The sequence below is a fragment of the Sipha flava genome, unplaced genomic scaffold, assembly GCF_003268045.1.
Source record: "Sipha flava isolate LNK unplaced genomic scaffold, YSA_version1 110_pilon_pilon, whole genome shotgun sequence".
Classification (NCBI taxonomy): domain Eukaryota; kingdom Metazoa; phylum Arthropoda; class Insecta; order Hemiptera; family Aphididae; genus Sipha; species Sipha flava.
Genome location: NW_020271727.1, coordinates 1,242,538 through 1,265,830, shown reverse-complemented (window position 1 = coordinate 1,265,830; position 23,293 = coordinate 1,242,538). Strand labels below are relative to the sequence as shown.

At 43.1% G+C, this 23,293-nt stretch overlaps 1 protein-coding gene across 2 annotated transcripts in view; it reads right to left on the bottom strand.

The window, feature by feature from the left end:
• Positions 1 to 5,422: 5,422 nt before the first annotated feature.
• Positions 5,423 to 23,293, bottom strand: part of LOC112688135 (PR domain zinc finger protein 16-like) — a 94,495-nt gene continuing 76,624 nt past the window's right edge. For both annotated transcript variants that reach the window (XM_025561190.1, XM_025561199.1), the window contains exons 3-7: positions 15,170 to 15,295; positions 14,963 to 15,095; positions 9,671 to 9,800; positions 8,548 to 8,869; positions 5,423 to 7,832 (exon numbers count right to left, since the gene is read on the bottom strand). In XM_025561190.1, coding sequence (XP_025416975.1) covers positions 5,868 to 7,832; positions 8,548 to 8,869; positions 9,671 to 9,800; positions 14,963 to 15,095; positions 15,170 to 15,295 — 2,676 coding nt within the window. In that variant the 3' untranslated portion in view covers positions 5,423 to 5,867. The remainder of the gene's footprint in view (positions 7,833 to 8,547; positions 8,870 to 9,670; positions 9,801 to 14,962; positions 15,096 to 15,169; positions 15,296 to 23,293) is intronic.

Sequence of the window (23,293 nt, the reverse complement as noted above, 5' to 3'; positions counted from 1 at the left end):
TCTTTTTTTGCCTCCTGATATATATATAAATTATTATATTGCGTTGCTACTTTTACGGACATCACTACATCCGGTATAACCTATAATCGTAAAGAATTAAATATTCGGAGAGAAAAAAATCTATTATCTGATGGTTGCGGGTACGTGAGGAGGGTATTTATGTTTTTTTTTTCGAGTTGCACACTTGTCATTTTACAAAATATCTATGCATTTTTATCTTGTACTTCGACGCGGAAATATGAAATACCGTTTATGTGTGAAGTAATAAATAACAATTCTTAGTAGAAAATGATTGACCTGGATCCGGATAACGTTCAAAGATAATATTTTTTTTTTTTTATTTTTTTTTTATGAAAATCATTGCTAACATAGACAAATATTGCTTTTTATTTTTCATGTTATTTGACAAAAATTTATAGAAAATCTAAAAAATGTCGTTGGAGTGTGACCGTTAGTGTATCGTGATGAAATTTGATATATCAACATTCCTTTCTTCTATAAAATCATTTAATCGTCGAAAAAATTACTTATTTTCTAAATGTAGAATATAAAAAGTTAACATTGTAACTGGATCAAAAAAATGTTATTTCTATTTAAGTATATTATTGTGTCAATATATAAAAGTCGCTCACAGTATTATTTTTTGTTTTTATATAAACATTAGAATGGTAATTTTCGTTTAACACTTCGCCATAATAAATCATAACAAGAATTAGATACTCACTGTTCTATTAATCTAACATTAACATAACAAGACACATAATCAGTGCGATTATGATAGATGACTAATGAAGAAATAAATTAGAAAAAATATTTAAAAAATAGACACTATATAAGTATGTTATAAAGTATACAGCTGTGAATTGGTTTTGACATATTTTATATCGCAAAACAACATTTATTAAGACGTAAGAATTTTAATAAAAAAAAAAAATGTTCATTTAATTGATTATTTAAATAAAAAAATTTCAAGATAATATATATAAAAACATTTTTTAATGAAGAATAATAACAATAACCCAACATTTATTGTATTAGATACTTCATAATTTAAATAGGACTATTTATTTTTTGCATTTAAATGTAACATTTTTTAAACCCGGTGTTTTTTTTTTTTTGTTTTTTTAAAATAATATTTACAATTTATACAAACATTTGTACAACAAATAAAATTCTTTAACACAAAAGTAGTAGTAAATAAAAACAAAAGGAATACGTGAGATAGGAAGCAACCCGTTTAGTAGTGGCTCTTGTTATGTGTTCTAATACTTGATTTTTATTGTTAATAATTCATTTTTTTCGTTTTAGAACTGATGAATTATGACAATTGCATTATTACGTTTCTTGACTAATTTATTTTTAACCTAATTTTTCTGGTGTAGTTTGGGAAAACATTTGGGAAACAAATTGATTTGTATGGTTTGAGAGTTTTTTGTGTATAATATTATTGATTGACTAACTTTTTTACTGTGTAGATATATAATTTATTTTTTAAGTTTATATTCAAGTCATACCGAAGAAATCCAGTTAGTTGTAGACTAATAGTTTGAAACACTTTCATTGGGAGGATGTTTGATAGTTGGCTTGATATCCAGGATTGGATTCCGTACGACCAGATTATAAAACTCAAGATTCTAGTTCATATTAATTTAAATTCTGATTTTGATTTTTTCTTATAGTGGTGTTTTGTATATTTTTTTATTATATTTTATACGATTCAAAAATAATGTACCGATTATAGTTTAACTTTATTGTTATTATTATTTAGGCAGACCGAAGGTTGAATAACTGTTATTATATTCACTGATTGAAATTTAATACATTCTAGATATTTACCAAGAATTATCAATTATTGCAAATGAACTGAAAACTTTAAACAAAGTTAATTAAAATGAATTTACTTAACTTGTACATATATCTATCGGTTGATTTTAGATTTTAAAATTATATTTTACAAAAAAGTAGTAAGTAAAATAATATTAGTAAGAAATTAATTTTTAGTAATATACTTTTTGAAAACTAATACATGCAAATGTTATACTATAACTGTTAAATATAAACGTACATGTAGTATAAAGCGTATTCATTTATATTCTTTTAATCATCATGTTAAAATTTAACATGATGATTAAAAGATTTAAACATTTATTTTTGTTTAAACATTTAAACATTTAATTTAAAAATTTAATGTTATATTGATCAAATAAATCGATTATAAATTTTAAATGATATTAATTTACTATGACGCCTTTTCCTATAAATATTTGTAATTCATATCATTAAGAAATCAATCAATAATTATTTATAATACTCACCCCCCTGGATATAGAAACGGTCTGTAAACTTATCCAAAATACTTAAATATTTTTACTTGTCGTTTTAATTAACTTTTAACTTCCCCGAATCGTTAAGAAATTAATCTGATTTTTTTGTTAACATCAACTTATATCTATTCTTATTCACAACTTGCCCATCCTTGTCTATTATATATTCTTATATCTACTACCATTATTAACTGAAAACTTGTCGATTTCTATTACATTAATTCTATCCACTACGAAAAGGATCTTCGACCGTTCACGTTACACGCATTGATTGTAATGATAATCGGCTCGTGATTTTAATTTCTTAATTCATTGTTGTAATTAAGACTCGTATACTAAGAGTACTGCTTGTGTTACTGAGATAGTTATTGTTCGAAGTTAGATATCATACTATCCATGACTATTGTGTTGTGTAAGTTTTACGTAATGCTACAGTAGTTGACGTATCTATTAGATTAACAACGGACTATATACTACAATAGTGAATATACTGTTTATAGTTGTATAAAAAAACAATGCGATCAAATTTATCTATCCACGGATCAGTGATTATTATTTTTAAAAATAACTTACTACGATTGCACTTCAAATAGTTTGATCCATACGACAGTAGATAAAATAAAAATTCTCATTGATAATGCATTAAAATTTTGGAATTCATGTAAAAAAAAAAATATTATCATATTGTCTTATGTTTAAAATTATTATGTTTTAACAAATCTATTTCGCTTTAAAACGATGAAGTAATCGTGTAATGCCCTGATGATGGTGTAAGAGCTATTGTTCAAAATTTTTTAAGACTAACTGACCGAAAATACATTTTTCAATAAACAAAATAATAATTACATTACGTATTAATAAATGCTTGGAGACTTTGGTAATCAATTTTGTGATATTTTTAAGTACAAGCGATCCTATTAATAAAAATGAATAAAATATGACATTTTCTCGTTAGTTACAGGCGAAATAGGAAAACACGATTACGTAATTTTCCTACTCATATGTATTATTTAAGCAGTCCCGTTTTACGGTACAAAATGATTTGATGTACATACGTATTTCGTCTTATCTTTAAAACGTTTAAAATATTCTAGAAATGGTTTTCGCAACAACTTCAAGATAAAATACAATTTAACAACAATTGCCGTACATTTATATAAACGATAAAGCTGTACGATAAACGTTCGGAGTGCCTATACGGTGTGGCTAAACGCTATTTCGTCACAGAGGTTTATTATGTTCTATCACTAGGGATGGCTTCCGTCCCGTGTTATTGGATTCGTACAATTTTTGTACGTCCCGGTGTTTCGATGCGCACGTGGCACAACAGACTGTCCGTTAACGAAGAAAAGAAAAATAGCGATAGCCGAAAGTTCGTTAGGTTTTCGGTGATCATCTTGTGATCCGGTGACGGCGGCCTCGTCGATCCTTCCGGGCATTCGTTTCCGTAAGCTCGACCAGATCAGAACGTCGAAAATATCGACCGCGCGAACGAAACGTACCCGATCGGAAACGACCCGTATTTTATAGCGTTCCGTGTTCCGACCGAACAAGATGTACGTGCTCAATCTTTACCGGAATATAAAAAGCGTACGAGTGAATTTTTAAACTATTTCGTACGCGATTGCGATAATGTTGTTCGTGCGTTGTTCGCACACCTCCGTGCGGTTTCGCGATATCCAACACGGGTCGGCCGCGCGGTGTACGCGAGCGAACGACAACGATTCGCACGGAGACGCTTCTCGCGAAAATCGTTTTTCGTTTGTTTGTTTCGACTCTTTGCCACGCCACGACGGTGCACACGCTGTGCCGCGTCGCCGACTCGTTCCGAACAACAGCACTGTGCGGTGGTGTCACGTAATGACGTCAAGACCTATGACAACGGAACGTTTTTTGTTGAACATTGTTCTGATCACGGTTTTACCGATAACAATCCAGAAACGAGTTCAAGCCGAAACGTTAAAAACGGAAAAAAAAATAAACAAATAAAACGGATTACAGCACACCACGGATGTGCTGTTTGTCGTTGTAAGTGCGCGCAACGTCTTCCTATATCAACGCGTTATCGGCGTGTACGAATCAGAAAACATAATATTATGCTTACGAGTATACAGTTCGGTCGTCGATCGCGAATGAACCGTTTCATTTTGTTTTTTTGTATTATTGTCAAGAACTACTACTATTATTATTATTATTATTATTTTGTTTTTCGATCATAAACGTACGCGTCTTCAATAGAAAACGGTACGATAACGGACAATTTAACACCAGTGATATAAATGTTATGAACAATGATTTTTTTATATGTAAACACACACACACACATAAATCGGTGATTTGTACCGAACAAGGAAATAACAAGCGATCTTATTGAGGGTAATATGATAATGATTTATTTCGAAAAAACATTCTTAAATATAAATTCAATTTAACATTAATTTTTAGCAAAATAAATAAAAGTGTTATTAATAAATTAAGTTAAATTAATATTAAAAGACGTAATAACAGAAACGTAGACAGGTTTACGGCGCACCTAACACCAAAAAATGGGTTATATATATATATATATATATATATATATATATATAAATTTTTTTTTTTTTGGGATCATTAACTTACATATAATAGCGTACGTTTGGTAATGTTTAATATTAAATTGTATACGTTGTACATATTAATATAATATAATATTGTATACATCCATAATCCACGTGATACATGAGTACAAATAATACTTAAAGAATATGATAGTTTTTTTTTAACACATACTAATTTTGTATCGGAGAAGATATTATTAAATAGATTAACTATACACAATCGTTGTGATGACTAATTAACGTGATATTTGGTCTTAATTAAAAAAAAAAAAATTATAATAATAATAATAATAACAAAACAAATTTACACTGGTACGTATCCACTAATATTAAGAAAACCTAGGAATTTTTATCACAAGATTATATAATAATTGAGTAAAATTTTACAATGTTACAGACTAAAATAAAATACAACGTATTTATATATAAATTTATGTATAAAGATTAATATGTAAAATAGTAAAAAAAAAAAAAACCATTCTAGACAAATGTTCTAAAAATGTATCAATAAAAATAATAATAATAATAATATGTCTACTTTGGTGCGAGCGAAAAATATCAATAATATACATAATCTATGTGTACAAGAAGGCATCGTAAAACAGCGGCTAAACAGCGGCGGCAGCGAATCGTTAATTGCGGATCATCGATAACGACGTCGGATTTCCGAACGGAGAGAGAGAGTGATTGAGTGAGAGAGAGAGAGAGAGAGAGAGAGAGAGAGAGAGAGAGGAGATATTGAGACGAAGGAAAAACGACGGGATCCTGTGAGAGTGCAATAAACGAGGATCGATCGGTGCGTGTACGCGTGTGAATGTGTGTGGGTATGTGGGGAGAGGCGATGGAGGAACGGACAAAATAAGACGATGATGATCGTATAAACTACTTCGGCTACGTTACGCGAACGTCAACGGGCCCAGTTCAGGTAGAGCGGCGGGGCTGCGGGTCATAAGTGCGCGGCCGCGTACAACCCGTCGTCTGGCAGACAAGGGTCGATGTTATTGTTGCGCATCTCGGCCGCAGCGGCCACGGCGGCCGAGGCGGCCGACGTGTCCGTCACCTTCTTCATGAAGCTGCGGATCTCGAACAGCCGAGGGTCCTCCTTCTCGTCCACGCTGCTGGCCGAGCTGCTGGTGACCGTGCCCACCGCGGTACCGTCGTCCGCCTCGTGCTTCTTCACGTGCCGGTCCAGGTTGGTCTGCTGCGAGAACCGCCGGTTGCACAGGCCGCACTTGAAGTTTCGCTCCTGCCGGTGTATGTTGCGCACGTGCCGCTGCAAGTTGGACGAGATGCTGAACGAGCGTTCGCAGTGCGCGCACCGGTACGGCTGTTCGCCCGTGTGCGTGCGCACGTGCCGCGTCAGGTTGGCGCTGCGCGGGAACACTTTGCCGCAGTATTTGCACGCGTACCGGTCCTTGGACTTGACCGCGCCGCCTCCGCCCGTCTGCTGCTGCTGCTGATGGTGGTGGTGCTGCTGCTGCTGCTGCTGCTGGTGGTGCTGGTGCTGCTGCTGCTGCTGGTGCTGCTGGTGCTGATGCTGCTGGTGCATCATGTCTTGGTACGCTTTCGGGTAGTTGGGCATGGGCGAGGAGTGCCGCAGAAAGTGTTCGATGGCCGGCGACGGGTTGGACATCATGAACGAGAACGGTCGGGACGCAGCGGCCGCGGCCGCGGCAGCCGCTGCGGCCGCCGCTGCTGCTTGGCCGAACGTCTGGTGCGTCTGCATGAGCCCTTGGCCGTCGGCCGTGGCCGCCGCGAAGTTGGACAGTGTCGCGGCCGAGTACATCGAGTCCAGGTACAGCGGCTTAGGCTGCGCCATCAGGTTGCTGACCGAGTACGGCGAGGACGGCGGTGGCAGCGCGGACGGCGAAGACCACTTGCGGCGCGACTCCCGACCGGACGGCGGGTCCTCTTTGAATGACGACGACGACGACGACAGCGGCGGCGGAAGCAGCGGTGGGCTGTCCGTGAACCGGGGTACCGTCGGCTCGGCGTCGGCACCGGTGCCGTTGGCGGGCGGGCATTTCCAGCGCTCGTCCTTGCACGTCACCGATAGGTCCAGCGGCTGATCGCACCTGTCCGCCGCGGCCGCGGGCGTATGCGCCCGCCGACGCTTCGGGCTGCTGCTGCCGTTGTCCCCGGTGTCCTCGTCGGCGGCGCGCTCCTTGACGCCGATGTCCGTGCCGACGGACAGGTCGCACGGCCCGGTGCACTCGCCGTCCGCGGCCGGCCGCTCGTGCTTGATCACCTTCGGGTCGGGGTACGTGGTCACGTTGGGCCGGGCCGGCGACGGCCGCTGGTTGGACGACGCCTCCTCGCCGACCAGCGGCGACGTCTTGCTCGAGCCCATCGGCACGGACGACGGCGGCGTCTTCTGCAACGCGCCGCGGTCCGCGTCCGTCGACGTCTTCTTGGCCGGCGTCTCGTTGTGCTCCTCTGAATCACCGGCCTGCTTGTGCCGGTTCATCTCGTACATGCTACCGCCACCGGCGGACATGGACAGCATGTCCATGTTCAGCTTGGGCACGAACTGGCCGAGCGCGGCGAACGGCCCGTGGAACAGCGGCAGCGGCAGCGACCCGTTGGCTGGCGGGAAGTATAGCGGGTGGACGAGCGGATGCGGTGGGTACGGGTGGAACCTGGGGTACACGGAGAACGGTGACGATTGCTGCTGCTGCTGCTGCTGCTGCTGCTGCTGCTGGTGGTGGTGGTGCTGCTGCGACATGTTCGGCGCGACGGGCGCGCCGCAACTGCTGGACGTGGGCAACGAGTTGGACTCACAGAACCGCTTGTGTTTGGACAACGACGTGCCCGTGCTGAACGACTGGTCGCAACGATCGCACTTGACTTGCATGCGGCAGTCGGCGTGCATCCTCTTGTGACGGCACAGGTTCGAGAACTGAGTGTAGGCCTGCAACGAGAGAACACTGCGGTCAGATAGGAGCGAACGGTGACAACAAAAACAACCACGTCGATTGTCTCGGAACCGAATAATGTCGCGTCGAACAAATAGCGAATAGAGAGGGATACCGTCATACGGATCGAGCGAGCGAGAGAGTGAGAGAGTGAGAGAGAGTGATTGAGCGATTCAGCGGGAGTAAGTGGGAGGGAGTGTGATAAACGGAGATGGCGGCAACGCGTTACAGGTACTCTCGTTATGTTCTTATATTAAAAACGTTATTATCGTCGACCGAACGCGAATCGGCCCCGTAGACAATATGCATCATTGTAGTCGTTCATCGCGCACGTATTGCGTTCGCGATAATCCGCGTATCGGAGCTGCGCCTCCGTCTACGTGACACCGTCCAAAGCGCACCGATTGCGCGGCCGCCATCTACGGCCTATCATTGCGGAAACGGGACACGTCGGTCACGCGCGACGTTCGGCACGCGCGCACGTAAGACCGCCCGACGATCGGGGTGGGAGGGTCGACGGGCGTAAATAACTCGCGGGACACGGTGCGCCGATAACGACACGTTCGACGCGTCGCCGGACGGCTACCGATTATTTTCATCCCTCCCCAGTTTCCGACCCCGTGTAGATAGTATTCGCGGTGATTCTGTAGGGGGGGGGGGGGGGGAGAGCGAACGGCACCGTCGCCACCCCGTGCTGCAACCGATACGCACCTTGAAGCAGACCTCGCACTGGAACGGTTTCACGCTGGAGTGGATGTGCGTGTGCTGCTTGAGCCCGCTGGACGTGGCGAACGTCTTGCCGCATTCGGAGCACGCGTGCGACCGGGCCCCCGCGTGGTTGGTCCTGATGTGCCTCTGCAGGTTACTGGGGTCGCTGAACACCTTCGAGCACGTCTCGCACGTGAACTTCCGGCTGTGCGCGAGCGCCAAGTGCCTGATCAGACACGGTTTCCAGCTGTACGCTTGCGGGCACAACTCGCACCCGTACTGGTTGGCCTTGTAGTGATGCCCGGACACCAAGTGATCGTCCAACCTGCACGTTTTCACGGTTATCGAATAAAACAAATAAACAATACGAACGTTCTACCGCTCTCGAGGGTCCGACACCCGCCCCCGACCCCTGCCGACGCATTGTGTGCTCGGCGACTATTAACCGCGTTCGATTGTTGCACACGCTCGAACGACGATCGTGCCGAAAGGCTGTTAGAAAACGACGATGTCAACCGCCGCGACGCGACACCTAATGATTACGTACGACGAGTAATTTTTAACTCTTTTCTCGTATTTTTATTTTTTTTTTTTCTCTCTCTCATTCCTATCGTTCCATCCCTCTTACCGGGACGGGACGCGCACCTGCGCTTCCCGGGCGGTCTTCGACACCTATACGCCGTACGTACGAAGCTCGGCGCGCGCGCCCGCCGTCGGGAAAATCGATGAACGTAACGTTTTTATTGCCGTTATCGGTCACGTATAGTAGTCTTTCTCGCGGGCGGGTGCAATGATTGTCGGATGAGAGAGAGAGAGAGAGAGAGAGTGAGTGAAAAAAAGGGCGTCTTGAAAAATGAAGTGCCGGACCGGCGGGCGGTCTCCGGACCGTGACCGCCGTAACACGTTTAAGCACTTAAAGCACCCTCCCGACATCGGATAAACTTTGTTGTCTGCTGATCAGATATAAATGTATCATTTACAATAAAAACCATATACGTATTACGTACGCACGTCGGCGGCCAGGGGAGGAAAATTAACAGCGTCGGGCGGTTAGCGGATTACACACTTTGGCGGGTTGTTCTCGGGAACGAGCAGCTATCGAACAAACCGATAACGGAAAACTTACTGTTCAATGTCGGGGAAGCACTTCTCGCACTGGATACATCGGTTTTGGTCGTCCTCGTCCGGTTCCTCGGCATCCACGTCCACGTCCCCGTCCCCGTCGATGGAACCCAACGAGTTCTGCGACGCGACGACTGAAACAACGAAACGCCACGGTCAGTACAGCGTAAAAAAAAAAAAAAAACACCACTCTGATCGTGAGGTGCAAACGACCGATTGCGGGTCAGGCGCGAAAGGTAAGTGAACATATAATATATCGTAGCCTCTACGCGTGGACGTGCGGCAGGTATTATGTACGTTACTCGTGTACCCCCTCGTGCCATTGGCTATCCGCGCGCGGTCCGTCCGTAATTCGAGGGATGAAAGCTACCTTCCGGAACGGAAACCAAACAGAGGGGTACTGCGGCGCCGCGCAATAATAATAATAATGATATCGTGTTTTATGCGTGTGCACGTATTACGACCAACCGTGTAATTCAGTTGCGGTGCCGGCGTCATAATTAATTCACGGTGGTAAGGCCGCGGGTAGGGTGGCTCGGCGTATTATGCGCGTAGGTACAATTCGAAATGCTATCTCATCGGAACGGACGCGCGCGTCAGGTGCGATCAGGATTTCCAACCGACGTTTTTGCCCGCAGCACCTGTTAAGAGATCATGCGGCGAGACTGTAACCGAAAAACTGTAACCGACGGTACCACGGTGTTGCAACGGTTATGATGACGATCGGTGCGCGATAAACACACGGTCGTGATGCGGATAGGTATGCAGGAACGATCGGTGCGAGTTCGTAAAGCGTGACGGTGTGACCGTTTTCGAAAAGTTAACAAGATGGCGTATAAGAATAGTTAAAAAAATTCTCAAAAATCATAAATCCGCAACGTTGTGCCGCGCGAATCTATTCCAATAAAAAACTCGTACTGTTCGCAAAAACTATTAAAGCTGTAGAACCGTGTGTAAAGGGGACGTTTGACGCGTGTAATCGAATATACGCCCACTAATACTCGGTTTTCGTTTGAGTTCACACGACCAAACCCCTTTTCGGTGACCCTCGCACCCGAACATATGCTTTTGTCACCCCGAGGTACGTTAAAAAAAAAAAAAAAAAAAAAATACGCACGAAGTTCGCTGAAAGTCAAAAGCTTCGACGTCGGTACGAGAAACCGACTATGTAGACGTTATTCGTAATAGGCTTACGTATTTTATCGGAACACGGTGTTTTATTATTATCCTGCGCAGCCACCTGCTTCCTGTGTTTCCGCATAAGTCTGTAACGGACCACAGATGGACTAATTGCAGAGGCGCGTTACCGTACGTTCTTTTGTGAACGGACAGACTCCGGTGATTTGCGTGAGAAACAACCTGGACGACATGGTGGTGGACCAGCGAGTGAGCGTAAGCATGCAGACGAGCTACCCCTTAGTCCCCCCGCGGCTACGGGTTCGCTGATGCAAGACAAACGCCAGACAACTGGTTCGGAAGAATAACGTGCACGGTTGGGGACGGACCTTAATGAGCGATGTTGCGAAACGATAAATATGCGTAGACATTTCGACGACAAAACGTCAAAACGCATATACAAGTATATACGATATCGACGCGCCAGTAATATTTTTATTTCATTATTTTTTTTTTCTTTTTTTTTTTTTTTATATCCTTTAACCGACGTCGTTTTCTGTTTTTTTCGACGACGTGCGTTACTGTCGTACGCGTGAAAAAAAAAACACAACAACGTCTGAACAACCGGTCCGCCGCTCCTCGACGCGAACGGGCGAACGATCGCGCGCATGCATAATAAGTGTACTACACGACGTGCCCATGACAACTGCACTGTACATGTGCGTGGCGGCGTACAGTTACTCGGAATATAGAATAAATAATAATAACAACAAATGGGGGTTAAGTCACACTGATTGTCGGGGGCAAGCGTCCGACCAGGTGTCTGTGACTCGCACCAGGAAGTGGGAGTTTGAATCTCTTCCGGTCATGTGAAAACCGTTAAAAAACGTGGGGTTGCACGATCGCAATCCGTCGGGGGATAATGAAATTCGTAGATCTCGCTAGAAGTGCACTAGATTATTCATCCGGTCCGGCGTGCACGTCAATGGACCACGTCGAGGACGTGTATCGGCGGACGAACGCGCGCAAAACTCCTTAAGCAAGGGTTTTGTTGTTTTGTTTCGGGGCCTGAGAACGGGGGTAATGATTGCACAGCGGTCGTTATATTTGGCCAGTGAACGCGATACGTAGAACAATCGCGTTTTTTCACGGGACACGTGAGCCATTTATGCGCCGTGCGCCGTCCCCAATTCCGATTTGAATCGAAAAATCTTGCGTGACCCATGCACAAGTCAAAAGTTATAACATCTGCGCGCGCGCACGAACCGGTTAGGGCAATCGCGTGACATCGTGGTCTCGTGTCAACGTTATTAAAAAAAAAAAAATGCAGATTTCAATCGGACTCGAAACCGTTCGTGAGGTTTACCATGCTACTACCGTGAATGAACAAACACCGCAGGCAACCCAGTAATATAGAATAGCGACGAAAAACTTTGCGAAGTTTCCAGCCGTCGGTCTCTCTCTCTCTCTCTCTCTCGCGAGCGCGCAGTAAAATTAACGTGCGACCGACATCATCGAGTACGCTAGTTTTTACGACTGCAAAGTCTTCTCAGCCGCCGTTGTTATGATAACGACGACAGTACGATACGCTCGTGACTGACACGCGGAAGGCGAGAAGTATTTAATTAATATTTGCATCAGATGTAACTAACGGTCTTCTCCGGAAGTGTCGCGCGCTCGCGAATAGTAATCGCGCTAATTAAAAACACCCTCGTATAGTAATTTTTATTCAGCTCAGCCCGGTCGCGTTCGTCCCGGCCAAGGGGGGGGGGGGGGCTCCGGCTCCGGCGGCGCTTGGCCGTGATATGTTTACGATCGTTCGGGGGCCGCGTGTGGATTTCGCACATTTTCACTCGGGATTGTAATATTATTGTATAATAATTATTGTTTCGAGGAAACGTGACTCACGCCACGCATTCGGGACAGCGATTGTTGCTTACGCGCTTAAAAACAACGTCTTGGCCGCGTCCGCCTACGATTGCAACGCGCGCAACGACTCGAACCGAAAACAATAATAACCGTTCTTATCGTCCGATTGTCGTGTACGATGTTTACGGTATAAAAAAAAATAAAAAAATAAATATAATGTTATACACCGAAACGAGAGTAACAACATAAGCGTTCGATTGCCGGCGTTAAGTACCGACACTTACGGTCTCGTGGTCAATATAATATTACCATTACAACACGTGATGATGGCGTAACACGCTGCTGCTGTTGCTATACGATATCGTCGAGTAGTTACCACCGAGTAATCGATACTGGAGATGTCTTGTACGCGCTTATCGTTATATTTTTATTTTGTTCGCGCTCGAAATCCAATAACGTTTCCTTATATTATGATTGTTTTACGATTATTGCCTTGTTCGCGTGTGTTTTTTTTTTTTTTTTGAATAAACATTTACACTCCACCACGATCGTATTGTGTTTGTTTCAAACGCGTACACACTAACGGGTTAGACCGTTTTTGGGAAATCCGTAAGTCTTTTCGTGTAACACCAACGCCGCGGTACCGGTGTTGTTCGGTCGGCGTGCATAATGGACCCCGTGTGTATTCGCGTACTCGCCGTACACAAGTATCGGGTTTTGCGGTACGGGGTGGGAGAAAAAAATCCCGTTTAATCAATTCAAAGCTATTAGGTCTTTATTACTCGTACAGGCGGAAGACAAATTATCTACCCTAATTTTCTTTTATACTCGTTCCCCGGTTGTTTTCGGTGCCCCTCGTCGTCGCCATATACCGCTACCGCCGCCACCGCCGACATCTCTATTATTATTATGTCGGACGCGATTAAAGTTATATACATACACACGTATATAATATGTACGTGTATATATATATATACGCGCACACGGAGATAATCTAGCGGCGTTTGTCGCGCGTCGGCTGCACGGTGGGTTACGGTGTGTTATTGTTCTCCGTCGTCGGATGTGTGAGCACGGACGGTGTGCGGGGGCAAAAAAAAAAACAGAAATAGAATGAGCGAGTGAGAGAGAGAGAGTGAGTAGTGAATGAAGGTGAGTTATGATATAAACCGCCCAGAAATATGATTCATAATAATGAATAGAAACGACCCTAATGCGCGGCGACATTCGGGAGGGGTTCCGTACATATGTACGTATTATACACACGTTGGCGTGTGCAATAAAGCGGCCAGCGGACGCGAAATGACAAATATTGTACAATGCAACGGACATGCGTACAGATCATTAACGGTGCGCGCCGTAGGACCCGATCCGGGGTACGTACGGCGCAGGGGGTGGAAAGTGCGTACCCCTTTACTCTGTGTACAATGTGTACGGAGTGTGTACGTGTGTTTGAACAGCTCTATTATCAGTCGACGGCGGGGAGAAGGACTTTAAACACGTCGTATTAGCCCCGAAGACCACTGCAACACCACCCCTTCTATCGCCCCGCTTTGTCCACGCGATCCCCGTGCGGGGAGGTGCTGAGCGCCGCGTGCGTCTGTGCGAATTCCGATTATTTTTTTTATTTATTTTTTTTTCGCCATGCCCCCGTTATAATAAAGTTGTTTTTGTACATTACATATATATATATATATATATATATATTGCGGTGATCCGCCCGACGCTTAAACGACTGCGATAAAAAAAAAAATAAATAAAAAAAAAATAAAATAAAATCATAAAACCAAATCATTGTGCGCGTGTCGCGCGTGGAAAATGTGACCGTGACGCGACGGTACGATTAATTGTGAATTAATTATTCGGCGACGACCGTTGTCGGGATTTGCTCCGTCGCTGTACGCACCACCGCGACGGTCTCCGTCCGCGTACGTATAATAAGCGCTATTATGCTATAGAAAACACAGATACGAGCTTGACGCGTTGAGATTAAAAGACGTGAGAGGGTGCGGATTTTCGCGTCCTGATGAATATTAAACAGATCGGCTGTACACGCGCGACACAACGTCGACAATGCGAACTGGATTCGGATCGAGAGACACGTGTGTCGTACATAAAATGTACAGTGACGTTTTAACTGTGACGTTTGAAAGCGATGATGGGGTGCGGTCCGGGAAAATCACGGAACACTTTTATATTTTCCGTACTCGGATAACCGGAACAAAGGGTTAGTCGAACTTTTACGTTTCTAACGGAAACCTTGAAATCCTATTGATTTTTCGCAGGATATCATTTATCGTCGCGTTTGATTTACCTGAATCCCTTTCACTTCGATCCTCTGACGTGGCCATTAGTTCTCCGAATGCCGCATCTAAGTTTAACGGCTCTCTCTTGCCCAATAGTAGTTCTTCGGAAGCTCTGACCGTGTGTGTTAATTCGTAAAATATCTGTACGTTTAAATAAATAAAAAACATTTAACTACCGAACACCGTTATTGTATCGTCGTGAAAACAATGTTTACCTGACCGGCCAGTAAAAACGCCCGAACGTTTTGTCTACTGCTGTCGTTGGTCGACCGGATGAATTTCAGCCAGTTATAAATTTCGATCGTGCCGTCCAAATATCCCGAGTATCCAGCAACACGGACCTGTGGACATAAATCGTAAATGATGTTTTAGATTATTACGTTCGGCTCTTTAGATGAGCGGAGAAGTGTCAGCAGGCTGTATGAGGTCGCTTTAAAACATCTCTCCTCTGCTCTCCCCGTTCTCTTCGGTCGGAGATCGTAATTAATTACACGAGCTTTAGGACAACTTGGCCATTAAATGTACGAAATCCGTGGTCGTTAGGTCTTCCCTCTCTGTCTCTAATTCACAACCAGACATAAATCACCCTCAACGGGAGCTGAAAAGAATCGTATAAAGGAGAAACCGAGGTTTCACACCCTTCTCCCAAGAAAAAGATGAACCCTTTGCGAGTTAATTGATGATCGCACCGAAAAAGATCGCCGGATACGCGGACCCGGATGAGGGGTCTTATTAATTAAACGTGACACATTTGAAGGACCTTTTTTCCGTGCGCACTTCGCAATTAGTAAGAGTCGAGGAGACGATAAAAGTCGGAACTCGGATTGTTTACGAGACGGGGAACGTTCAATTTGCATTGCGGTTCGAAAACTAAGGCGCTGGAGACGGCAACCGCCGGGCACGTGTTAACGACTAGTGGTGGTAACCGAATGCGTCGAGGCGCAATATATTCATTACGTATTATTCGATTTATCCAATATCTGCGGACAACATAATCGGTTCACGTTCAAGAACACGGCTGTTTGTCTCGAATAAATCGCCCGACCGTTTCCGTTGCGCGTGAAACCGCGAGAAGGCGTAACGGCTTGTACTCTTCGTGAATAAATATTCAAACTCGAAAACGTATTGTTTTCATTTCGAACTCGTTATAGGCGATCGAAAACGCGATCGTATAACTTGTGAACAAGTTTCACGCACGGGTTTTTATTTTATTTTTTTTTTATTTTTCTGTTTCCGTTGCGATCAATAGGCATTTCGTTAAAAACCCGTTTCGGAAAACATTCGTTCCTTCGTTGCGACGGGGAAACCTATTCAAACGACGGTTACGCGTTTGATTTGATCCGGGACGATTAATAACGATTTAAATAGATGGTTAAACACGCTAATGGGCGCCATTACGGAAATCAAATGAAAAATAATAATAAAGAATATAATCAGCGCCGATCGCAGCCGTTTCGAGTGCCACCGGTGTTTGGATGTCAAATATGGACGGTGTTCTGCACGTTACGTTCGACGGTTCACGAGTAGGTAGCCACTTGGGCGCGGGCGCTCGCGACACTATTATAATAAAAATCATTTAATCGTACTGATAATGTTATTACGCGTTCCATTGTACTGGTACGCCTTTTGCATAATATAACACAATAAGTGCATTACGTTTGCGATAAGGGCGGAGCGAGCGTGTGTTTTAAGTGATCAGTCAAAACGACGGCTTGTTTAAATTTTCAAAATTTGCATAGGTCTTGTTTTTTTTTTTTTTGTAATTTTTTTTTATCCTTATTCTCGCACGCAATTATAACTGCATTCACAGACTTGATCGATACGTGAACTTAACCGATATAAAAAAAAAAAAAAAAAATAAAAAAAAAAAAACTCAAAACGTCGTACTAAAAACATGATATTGTAAAAACGTATGTGTGTGTGCGTAAAACTGCATACTGCGTCACTTCGTGTACACTGATACGATATTATTATTGTATATTGGGGCGATAAACATAATACGCGTCCTATTGACACCTCACCACTGCCGTTTCTCACCCGAATGTCAAACACAATAGCGGACATCTATATTATTATATATTCGGTAGCCGCCCGTCGGCAGATGTCCGATGATCCGTCCACACGCACACACAAATAAAACATTATATGTATAATAATACGCGGGAGCGGAATATTTTTCGTGAAAAAATCGTTGTAAGAAAAACTTTACACGCGCATATGCGTTTCGGCTGCTGATGGATGATTCTTAGATTTTTTTTAGTGAAATCACGTTATTTATTTCAATCGAAAATAAAACACACATAATGTATATATTGTGGACTTCTAAATTACATTGATACAAAAATGATGATTGTATAAATAATTAAAAAAAAAAAAATTTTTTTTGTTGACCTATGGAAGGAAAACGCTGAAGACCGCCACGGCGCACTGCAAGAACCGTAACGAATGTAATCTACATGTATACCGTACACGCCGCGAATCGGTGGAACTTCAGATGTGAGGAGGGGGGCACTACATTTATAATATCGGACGATCCTCCCGCGGCTGTTTGCACAGGGTAGCTGATGAATTTTTAAACGACCTCTGTCTGTGCGTTTTATATATATATATACACATAAAATCTCTCTGCACGGCGCCCAAAACCTATCCCTTCCGTCCGGCCCTCGTCCCTTCGTCATCGCCGCAGAACCGCCGCGCTTTCCCCCGAGCCCGGCTGATTCGGTCCTGCTGCAGGCATCCGACAGCATAATGTTTACCGTTTTATCGAAAAGCTGCTTGTGAATAATTGCGTCGTATATACCAATTCTGTTCGCGTCCGTAAATACACATCTACACACACACACACATACATACACACCGCGCTATACATATAACACACGTACTGCGTACACAACCGCAACGGTTACAATATGACTTTTGTGTTTGCATTGCGCGCGGCGAAATACAGTGTTCGCCCAGAGATCAAACCTTTACCTGTTCCCCACCCAGTCGACCGCGTTTGTTCGACGATTCTTTTGCCTCCACCCCCGAGATACCCTTCCGCCGCCCGCCATCTGCAAATCGCCATAAGAAACAACGGGTTTCGCATCGACCGCGGAGACATCGCCGTGGTTCGTCAACCCTACACGAGTGCTATGCGATCGATAAAATACTATGCGGAGTATAACGTATCGTAAAATATTATACCGTGCTTACAAATGTATGAAACAATTTATTCGTAAAACGTTATTATGAAACAGTGATAGTACACAATATGTTGTAAACATCACAACCGTTGACCACTGTTGTTTGAAAGGTAAAAAAAAAAAAAGAAACAAACATTTATATGCACTATAGCACGCAGATGCGTAAGTTATTACGCAATTCTTTTACAAAGGCATTGCGAAAGCTTGTCGGCAATCGATATTGACGAGAAATGCGCTGTGACGTTTGCTTTTTCTCGATGTCAACATGATAATATTATAACCTGAACTTTTATTCGAAACTACGATTTTCGGCACAGTACAGTTGTATGCAGATATCGCGAAATAAACTGGGCATTTCGAAATGTGATGAGAACGAACTGCTGGTTTGTAAACTGAACTTATACAGGAGCACAAGCGAAATCAGATTCACCGACGGAATAAAACATCGTAACAATCGAAAAACGTGCAATATTCCAATGCACGACATTTAAAATCATTGAAATAAACAAATTGCGAAGTAACATACGGGTAAAAATGTGCGTATTATTGGCTTTTATTTTAGAGAGTAAAATTAATTTCGGTTATTTTATTCATTCACGGTAATTAAACTCTGTCCCCGTACGGCAGAGGGGTACTCGAGTACAGCGCACACACGTGCGTAGGTCACGGTCAATAAAGCATCGCGTTTGCGGTATTAGGTGTACAAGTTCTACCCATAAAGGTATATGTATTATTTAACCGGATAAAAAAAATTGTCTTTACGTACAGTAATAATAATTATAATATAAAATGCAACGTCAAAGTGTACACTACTACGTATTATAATATTATTATTATTATTTTGTTGATAGCAGGAACGAAAGCGTGTGACATTATTCAGTAACATTTTCATTTTCGTATTATCGTTCGTTGTAATTATATGTAAGTCTACGTGAGTTTCTTATCCGTTCCATTGGAGCACTATACAGTGAAGCCGAGAAAAATAAACTAGAACGTAAACACTTCGAACGTCTATAAGTTCAACTTTCGTCAACACGAAGGGATTTCTTTGTCCCGGCGGTTCTACAGATGATGAACAGAATTGCTGTTTTTGTAATGTTCGGTATAGCAATTGTTTTTTCGTCCGATTCTCGTTATCGATGTTATGATCCTTAACGGTTGACTCTGTGCAAATGTACCGATACACGAACGTAGTACGAAAAACGGTGACGTTATAGTCGAACGGTTGCCCCGTACATATTGGTTTATCGAATCGTGTCGCGGCAGGACGTTGGCAATGAACCGATGTGACGGCGGGGAAATCGACGTTTAGGATCGTAATAATTTCGTCACGCGAAACACAAGGACGCAAACGTCATTTGAGGAAATTTGTTTAAACGCGCAACGGCCGGGTTCACCAACACGTGTGCGCGTGTACGTACGGATCTCGTATGGACGAAGGCGCGCGCGTGACGTGTTTATCGCTCGTTTTCGAAAAAAAAAAAATCCGTTTTAATTGGCACGCACAGCGGTCAAATTTCAAATATTGCTCATGAACGTACGCGTCATATATCACCGTGTGTTGGTGTGCTGCGCGTACGCATAAATATACGAACATACATGTTTAATATACGGTGTTATATCATCGTGTCCAGCAGCTGACACTGGACGTTTTGTATATTATTGCGACGAGACGACCGTAATAACTCATTAACGCCACTCGCATCCGCGGCGGACGGACGCGCGCATACCCTCCGCTCATGACCGACTAAACACCCTCTCCGATGGTCACCGATCGCGCCCCGGCTACGGCTCTCCGTGTGACGGAACCACCGAAGTCTTGACCTCTACCACCGCTGCAACGTGCAGTGACTGCTATCCGCGATATATATCGTAATGATTATACTCATTATTGTTGTTACTGCTATTAAAATATTATCGTGTAGAGGACGCGGCAATAATATAATAATAATAATAATAATAGTAGTTTTATACGTGTTCGCGCCCGGACGTTAATGGCCCTCGACGTTCACGGGACCGTATCCCGACAAACAATAACACGCGCGGGGAAAGAGATAATGCGCGATAGGGATTGACGCGCGCGCGCGCGCTCGTTCCTAACCCTTGTGCGATATTTGACGGCCTATAAATATATACATAATACACGTGTGTTATGTACACGTATATGTACGTACACCGTACGCGTACGGAGAGATGACAATACGATTCACGCGCGTGTAGATAGAAGAGGAGAGAGAGGGCGGAGAGAGTGAAACGACCCTCTTCCTATCTGTATTGTACGAGTGTACGCCGCCGCCGACGACCCTTCTTTTAACAACGAGCACGCACAAAACAGCAGACAACATGTGTCAATGATGCGGGAAATTAAATAATTCCGAGAACGTGCGTGCGAAGGGCGGAAAATCGGCGGGCACCCCGTAATAAATCAAACTCCGGTAAACTGTTGCGGGTTTTCTTAAAAAAAAAAAAAAAAAATTAAAAAAAACAACAACGACACGGACAAAAGGCGCGCGGCGAAACAATGGTTTATATTAACAGTGATCCCGGTACGTCCCGTGAACCGGTGAGATGTGCACGATGCGCAAGATCAAAGTTCCACGTGCGATCGCGATGGGACGATCTAGACGTTATGAATAATCGATCATTATTCGTCTTTCATCCGGTTAGTTATCGTAATCGCTGATGAACATGCTAAACGCGGTGTATACGCTAGCGTGACAATCGATACGACCGCTGGAAAGACGCAACGCGACCCGGGCACCGACGTGGTTCCCGATAATTGTACCGTACTCGTAATAACCGCGAGTTTCGCTTGTCATAAACTTTTTACGTAAACGCGTCCTACAAGAGTTCGCCATGAAATGTGCGCGGTACACACGCGCGACGGATACATCGAGCGCACCGCCGAGGGAATTAATGAAAAAAAAAAAAGAAAGTTTTCAGGGAATAAAAAGAAACGAAAATAAAAAACGAACGCGAAACGCTAACAATTCCGAAGACGACGTTCGATCATAAATAATAAATGGAAAAACGGAGTTTAATTTGTACGCATCGGCCTAAGGGTGTCACGTGCTGTACACGACGCACATGCGCATACGCTTGTATGTATAGTTGTTTAGGATATATAGGAACATGTAATTCCCTCTCTTTTGTCTTTCCGCCCTTCTTGTAATTGGCAACATGATAAACACGTACTGTGTTATTTTTAGTTTGTTGTTCTTTCCTCTATCCGAGGGGAATAATCTTATAATGTTATGTACAGATAACGGTCCGTGCGCGAAACGGCTAGTCGCATTTAGCAGCAATGAAAAAAACCACCCCTAATAAATTCTTGACAGTTCAACGTCTTTTTTCCTTTTTTTTTTTTTTTTTTTTGATTTGGCATAAAGTCACGGTTTAGTGAGCACTTGACGTTTTGCATACAATTTCAATGCATTCGTTCGAGAATATATTATTGCAAACAATTTATAAACATAATAATAATAATGATTTGAATACGACGACGGTTTTTACCTGTTTTCTCAGAAGGTAGAAAAGTAGAAAAATATTTTTTACGTTGAATTTTCATTATGCAAAAAAAATAAAAATATATATTATAAATATAAAGAAATATACATAATAAGGACTCTGATTGGGGGGGTCTCCCTATACATGGCATGAGACACTTAAATTATCAACCGACCCCGAATATATTGCTCGTTGTACTCTGTCTGTCTTTCTTTCTCTCTCTCTCTCTTTTTTTTTTCTGCAGTCGTCGGCTTGAACTATTTTTCCGGTCGTCAGGTTAGCAAGTGAAAAAAAACCGACTTTTCTCTTTTCCATGACCACTTGAAACGGAAAAACGAATCATTTTTCCGCTCCGGTGAAGTTTGAAAAGGCGGAGCTTGGTCGGGAGGTCTTGTCCAATTAGCCAGACGCCAGTCCCGAGTCCTTCGTTTCGCGTGTGGTTACGAAGGCGTGGTTACCGACCGCTGTTGGCCCGAGGAAAACTCAGTTAACTCATTATTGCGGTCAGTTACCAACGACTTGTGAACGTTTTGCTCGACTTCACCACATAATCGTGTACCAATGTTCTTACGATAAAATAACAATAATAACAGAGAAAGTAATGGGTCCTTAGTATAATGTACACATGTAATTATACGACCGTGAGTCAGGAAACGAAAAATCAAAAATTAAAAAAAAAAAAACAACCGTTGGAACGAAAGGACAAAAATTTAACACCCACAAAAATAGTATCTGTTCAAATACACAGAATTTCAGTGCAACACAGTTTATTACTATTGTGTACAATTGTGGACTGAAGTGATTCATCTTTGACTTAAAATTCTTTGAGAGTGCACGAAAACGACGATATCCGTCTTGTATCTCATGATTTATCGATTTTAGGTTCTTGTCATGTCGACGACACTATGTTTATGATAGCCGACGTTTTCCAATATTTTGATTTAAATTTAGTATAGGCGTAATTATATTACGCTTTTCGATCATTAACGTTTTAACCTGGTTACTTGTTATTCCGTTTTATACTCCTCAATAGTTAACGCAACGGTGAGAATGCAATAATAAATGGGCGCCGTATAATTTGTTTCGATACTTGCGAAAACTATCGAAACTCCTGTGATATTGATTGCGGGAGCGTGAAGAAACGCACTTTTATACCCTACATTACGGTCCGTACGGAACTGCGAAACGACGACCGACGGAACTCTCGTATGCTCTCTCTCTCTCACTCCGCTGCGTGTGCCCGGTATTATTAAAACGATATTTTCTTCCGAGGGATCGTGAGGGCGGCGAGGAAAAGAATGAGACCAAAACGCTGCTGCACGACTCGGTCGGCGCGAGACTTTTCCGTTACGTTTAACTGACAAATCATGCGACGGCCTAGTATTGTACGATATTGTACGCGCTCGCGAATTCCTCCGCGGAAATGATTGAGATGAATGGTGCCACGTCGTCTCCACAAATGGTAAAAATCCCTCGCGATTTTAATATAACGTGTACGCACACGCACATGCGCGCGCGCACACACACACACACACACACACACACACACACACACACACACACACAAACATATGTATGTATAGAACGTATTATATTTGCGGCGATTTTTCACGAAATCATTCCGGGTCCGCGGATACCATCACACGC